This window comes from Limulus polyphemus, unplaced genomic scaffold (genome assembly GCF_000517525.1).
Source record: "Limulus polyphemus unplaced genomic scaffold, Limulus_polyphemus-2.1.2 Scaffold166, whole genome shotgun sequence".
NCBI lineage: Eukaryota > Metazoa > Arthropoda > Merostomata > Xiphosura > Limulidae > Limulus > Limulus polyphemus.
Window position 1 is genome coordinate 695,052 of NW_013665776.1, and position 6,560 is coordinate 701,611.

Below are 6,560 nucleotides of genomic sequence, written 5' to 3' on the forward strand. Positions count from 1 at the left end.
GATGTCATGATGTGTAAATTAAAAATTGTTATTTTACGGTGATAATCTTGTTTTCTTGTGCCCAATAATGCATAATTTCATTTGATAAACACGTTTAGATTGAATGGTAATTCATAATTAGTCACAAGAACGTCGAATCTGAATCACTTGAAAAAAACACGGGGGTGCTTAACTTTTATCCAGGTGTATATTTTCGAAATCGTAGCTCGTGATAAAAGGATTAAATATAAGAAAAAAAATTTGTAGTTTGATGTCTTCATGATTTAATTTTTTAAGAGAATAAGACAGAAAATATACCAAACACTTATACATAAAGTTATTAAAAAATAAACACCTAAAAACTTACTCCTGCTGTGTCGCATACAAAAGTTGAAAAACATTTTATACGTTGCAAGAAGAAGCACGCGTAAACACACAAAGTAATTTTCACTGTCCTGTAAAGAAAAGTTTAAAACTTCTAAATTATTTATCAACTAGAAACTCGTAACAAAAAGTTATGTTGTTGCACTCTTGATGATTTTTTTTTTTTGCATTTAAAAAACATCCAAAAGCAAATGTGTATAGTTTCTTAAAATTATCAATTTTATAAGTTTGCTATAACTGTTACATAATGTCCAAATGCATACCACAAATAATACTCAAATATCGGCGTTTAAAAACCTGAATGTTACAGTATACAAGTAATCTCCGACTCAACGGTATTAGAAATGGTAAAAGACTTTGTAGGAACCATATCCGGCATTTATTATTTTTGTTTTTCTGAAAATGTACCGGAATGTTCATTATTTTATGAGGACTTCGAAGGTGTACGCTGATCTATAATAGGATAACATCCAAAGAAGTTTTGTCAGCAGAGTTATCAGACAATTGTGATGGCATTGTTATAGTGCATTATCTATGAAACACTCATATTCCCGAATTTTCTGTGATACATGTGAGGAACTGCTGAGACAACGAGTCAGAATCTGAGTGTTTTCTCTTGTCGAGATTAAAACGAGATTGGAATCAAATATAACCTGCAAATGTAAAGTAGCAAAATCTCCGATGTTTTACAAGTGTAGTTAAAGAAAAGTACATCTGTGTACAGGAGCGGTAAACTTACGGACTTATCCGACACCTCACCCTCTAATTGGTATGATTCAATGTGGTAAGAATCTCAACGATGCGAGGGGTATAGGTGGAGAGAACGATTCAAGATCAGGTTATGAACGTAGAATACGAAGACATTTTGAGTTTAGTACAATAATATTACAAGTGTAAGAGAAGAGAGTGGGACCAAATAATGGGGAAATAGCGTGCGGGGTGAATTGCTTGGACCCAAGAAAACAGCAAGGTAAAATGATTCCCTGATCATGTCCTACACAGCCATGTACCTCATTCTTTAGCTTCCAGATTTCCAGATCTGATAGTATACCCACCACTTACCAAAATGATCATATTTTCTACCGTTGAATCGGAAATTACTTGTTAAAGATATAACTTCAAACGTATATGTTACCTCAAGGGGGGATTTCTCATTTTCAGTAAGGTGTACCCGTTTATAAAAAAGTTGTTTAAGCAATAAAATGAGATGTGCATCTACGGATATTAATAGTTCGAAAAAAGGACTATAGATTAGTTCTGTCTACATTTCATTGTTCTCTTCAAGGTAATGGTAGAAGTCATTTTAAGTATTAAGAACCAAAAGTTAAGTTTTATCTTAAACGTATTTTCTCTTAGGTTGTGGTTGAGTCTCATTCAAGTTGGGATCACATAACGATCGTTTTTGTCTATTTAAAAATTTTGAAGGAAGAAGTGAGTTATAGTGTCCAACGATATCATTCTCTCCAGAAATTTCTTCTCGTTCTTCTCCAGAATTTGCTGGTACATGTGTAGAGTTTGAATCAACTGTATTTTCTTCTTGGCATGTCGAATGACAAGGGTTTTTATTTCTTCTGGAGCTTTTTCTGCTTTCAACAGATTCATTTTCATTTTGAATTTGTGTCGTAGGAAAATTCAAACAATTACTCAAAATGTCAATGTCATTCTTCCTGTGCGAAATTTGCTCCAATGAACTTAAAGAACGTGATTTTTCCTGAACTTGGAGTGAAGTAATTCTTGGAATCGAAGCATCTACTGGGGTTTCATTTTCAGAAGTCTGTTGATTTTCAGATATGTTGGACGTGCTTTTATTTAATACCTCTGCTTCGCAGTGTGAAGACAAATTAGAAGTAGTGTCCAAGTTTTTGTTGAAAAGACTATGTGATAAAGGAAAAAAAATTGGCACTGGTATTGGTATTGGAAGAGGAATGGGGAACGGTACCACTAAAGTTACAGGAGGAGTTGCTGTTGGTGTAGGTGGAGAGCTAGTTAAACAAGTTGGAAATGGTGAAGCATGTCGAGGTTCAGTTCCCACAGGCGTCGGTCTTGGAAAGTTGAGTAAATTCGCCGGATAAATAGGCGAAGAAAATCCAGGAATTACAGGAAACGATGATCCTGAAAACCCCAAAGGTCTCTGTAAACTGAAACCATTCCTTAGACGCATAAAAGTGTCAAGATGTTGTTGAGCAGCCAGATTCAATGGAGGTGGAGGATAAAAACTGGGTAACCTCACCATAGGTTGTCGTACTTTTTCTGTACCAGGAAAACCAAAAGGTATTGAAGCGGTTGGATTAAGTGAGTTTGACTGAAAATTAGATGTGGATTCTCGAGCGGTTGAAGAGTTGGTGTTGGCTGATATGGGAGGAATTTTATATTTTGTATTAGGATTGCACCGAGAACCTGTATGTTGATGAACTGAAACATCTTTTTTTGATTCATATCTGTTTGTAGTACGACCACACAGAATTTTTTCAGATTCTTTCCAATCATTCTGAATTGGGGAATTTTTTTCCTCCGATAAAGAATCATAATATTTCCTTTCAGAATCGACTGGTGAAGTGTTTGTAGTAGGAGTATGCGAGGAGATGGTCCTTTCATCTGGTGTAAGAGGGGAATCTCCATTTTTCTTTTGCAGCGTTATCGAAGACTCCCTTTGACTTAATTTTTTAGTACAGTTGTCATCTTTACATCCTTTTAGCCATAAATCTGGTGTAATCAGCTTCTTGGAAGCACTATTTTCAAATTGGTAAGCTACTTCCTGTAAATTCGGATGTAATTGAAGGTGCTCTTGAGTTTCTTTGCAAAAGATATTCATTTTGTATTGATTTAAGCACTTATCGCTACAGAAACGCAGAATTTGTTCACCATCCTGAAAATTGACGTAATTAATTGTGTGTCTAATATGTTTGCACCAATCACACGTTTTGTTTCTCTTGAACGATGCTCTTCGACATTGGGTAAAACACAATTCGCTACAGAACGCCTTGAAGCCGCTGTTAGTTCTTAAAGTGAACAGTTTCATTCCAATCTTTTGGCACCAGGAACAAATGATGTAACTCGGTGACAATGTTGTCCTTTCTGAAATCAAATAAAACAATTGAGTATAAACGCTCTACATAGCTTAATAGCTGAAACTAAACACTATTATTTAAAAATTTAAAGAAGTTTTACGAGAACATTAAACTATTTTAGGTACCCATGATTATGTAACCAATGTTAGATGAATTGGGGGAAATGTAATCAACATGGTTATTTTCACCAAAGTATAGACTTAGGCCTTAAAGTCCGAAATTTCTAAAATAGATACGATTTAAATGCCGAAATCTGGCAAAATATTGGAAACCAATGGGCATAATAATTATTATATATAAACAAGTTAACCGCAATGTCCCTCCCCTACTCCTCCTCCCACATTCCTCTAAGTTTGGAAAACAGAGGGCTTTATTACACACAGTCTGGTCGATGGCCTGTCCGTAAGTACTAGTACTATCGTAAGGTTACTGTAACAAATAGGGACGGTGGTAAATAATGTTGTTGTTGTTGTTTTTCGCTAGAGACTAATTTTGATAGGTCTGGCTTTTTAAAAGTTGGTAGTGATATGTAACAGTTTTTATATTAACAATATAATAACAATACTTGACAAATAAGCGCCTCAAATTTTCCAGAAGTTTAAATAAGACCTAATTAAATTTTCTGAAATTGAATGACACTTTCGTGACTCTTAATCCAAAACTATAATTCATGCTACATCACAAACAAATACGAATGTTTTGTTCCAGGGAAAGAAGGGGGGGGGGCTCAAAGATTATTTCAAAAACTGTTATACAGAGAAACAACAGCTTCGAGATCAATCCTCCAATGTACAGAAACATACATGAACCTGTTTCACAATAAGAATTAACTACTCTTGCCTGTATTACTTATTAACTGACACAGTATAATAATTTTCTTCTTACACCCCATCAATTTCAGCTACAGTTCCGTGTCTTTAGTCACGAAGGGGTTGGCACGTTAAAATAACAACTCGAAAGCTTGCAAACTAATAATTGGATAGTATTGTCATGCTTCCAAAGCGTGCTGTGTCCATACGTATATATTCGTGAAGCATCCGTGCAACATTACAACCCTTTTGACAATATTCAGGCAGCCGCCCTATTAAACTGCATAACTAAGTACAATTTCAGAAGATCTTGAACTCTTTCATTTTCCCCAGTTTAATCTTCAGACGAATTAGCGATAAAAGGAGTCACGTAGATGTGACAGCTGCAACCATTAACAAGAACGTAAAATGTTGAGAGGTTTGAATAGTAACAGTTATAATTGTCTTTGTCTCTGGGTTTGGCGCGATAGTATTCCTAGTCGCAAGTATACATGTACTTGTAATTATCTTATGATAGTACACGTTCAATTGAAACTTTGAAATGTCAAAGCATATATGACAAACAAAAACATATTTATCTCATAAAAAACTTTTCGAAGTTAAATAATGAACAGACTACATTTACTATCTTAAGTTTCTTAAATGTAAATAGTACTCGACTATGGCTCAAGTATAACCGCCCCTTATTTTCAACTACTGAATAGAGGGAGAGTAAACAGCCAGCAGCACCCACTGCCTCAAAGGCTTTGTCCGGCTTGTTGAACAAAATAATAGGAATTACTGTTATTTTTATGTATACTTATTTTTATGCAACTCGCCCACAGCTGAAAGTGTAGAGTTTATTAAACGGCATCATGTCTCGAGCCGTGGACCTTTCCATCTGCAGCTAAGCATGCTAACAACTAGGTTACACCCGACCTTAATCTATTAATATGTGTACATTTATTTATTTATTCATGGCATATCAAAATTAGCGCTTCATTTGGAAAAACATATTAGACACGGGGAAGTTTTGACTATCATACACCGAACTTAAATATAGTGTTAAGTTTATATTTAGTGTTGTAAGTTGTAAATACGCTTTACATCCGTGATAAATAACAGGAGTATATCTTTTAGTTGTACGCACGCTCAAACATTTTCTATACGCTCAAAATATCAGTATCGTTTTTATATTCAAACTTAACACTTTGCGCATAAAACTATTACACGCGAAAAAGATTTTTATTCGCCATATAGAGTTCTTTTAACCTAACATTTATAATCAGTTACAAATTATAATAGGAAACATAACTATCGTAATAATACGCAAGTTATAGTGGTCAATGGCATGTTTCGCCATTTTGATTGTTTGTTTTTGTTAAACGCAAAGCTACACAACAGACTTTCTGTGATGTGTCCACCAACGGTATCAAAACCAGAGTTTTAGCCTTTTAAGTCCACAGACTTACTGCTGAGTCATTAGCGGGAAAGGGGCCATTTCTTTTTCTTTTTTTTTTTAAAGTAACGCAGTTCATACTCCGAGGGTTGTAATTGTCATCATACGGGAACATAATTTGAACTTAAGTTTGTTCATAAGCAGTTTTAAACATATCATTATTGTTTACCAATACTTTAATCACACACAAGGTCATTGTTTCTAGGGTTAAGATAGAAGATGTTTGTTTGTTTGTTTTTGAATTTCGCGCAAAGCTACACGAGGGCTATCTGCGCTAGAGGTCCCTAACTTAGCAGTGTAAGACTAGAGGGAAGGCAGCTAGTCATCACCACCCACCGCCAACTCTTGGGCTACTCTTTTACCAAACCAACGAATAGTGGGATTGACCGTCACATTATAACGCCCCCCACGGCTGAAAGGGCGAGCATGTTTGGTGTGACGGGGATTCGAATCCGCGACCCTCAGATTGCGAGTCGAGCGCCCTAACCATCTGTCCATGCCGGGCCTAAGAGAGAAGAAGAAAATAAACAGTGAATTTACAAAGTCATTGTGGTGGGGCACTGTTGAAACATATACATTGAGCATCGATAAAAATAAATGTTAAGATTTTGATAAGTTAGAATACGTCTTCCTTGTTCCGTAAGTAAAATTAATAAACATAAAACTTGTTTTTTTTTAGGTATTTGTCTTAGAACCTCTGGTATGAAACTTCGATGTAAACAAAGAGAAAGCAGAAATGTTAAAATTTATTGAATTAGAAATTTCAACTGGAACGGTACTTTGCGCATCCGGGTTAAACGGCTAAGTCAGGAGCCTTCAAGAACTCAAATATAGCCATCCCATATTTTGATTCTCCCCTCCATGTTTTTTAACGGTATTTTT

At 35.4% G+C, this 6,560-nt stretch overlaps 1 protein-coding gene across 2 annotated transcripts in view; it reads right to left on the reverse strand.

Moving 5' to 3' along the window:
• Positions 1 to 57: 57 nt before the first annotated feature.
• The window catches only part of LOC106477499 (sine oculis-binding protein homolog), a 65,230-nt gene continuing 58,727 nt past the window's right edge, over positions 58 to 6,560 (reverse strand). For both annotated transcript variants that reach the window (XM_013938057.2, XM_022381469.1), the window contains exon 3: positions 58 to 3,438. In XM_013938057.2, the coding sequence (XP_013793511.1) occupies positions 1,700 to 3,438 (1,739 nt within the window). In that variant the 3' untranslated portion in view covers positions 58 to 1,699. The remainder of the gene's footprint in view (positions 3,439 to 6,560) is intronic.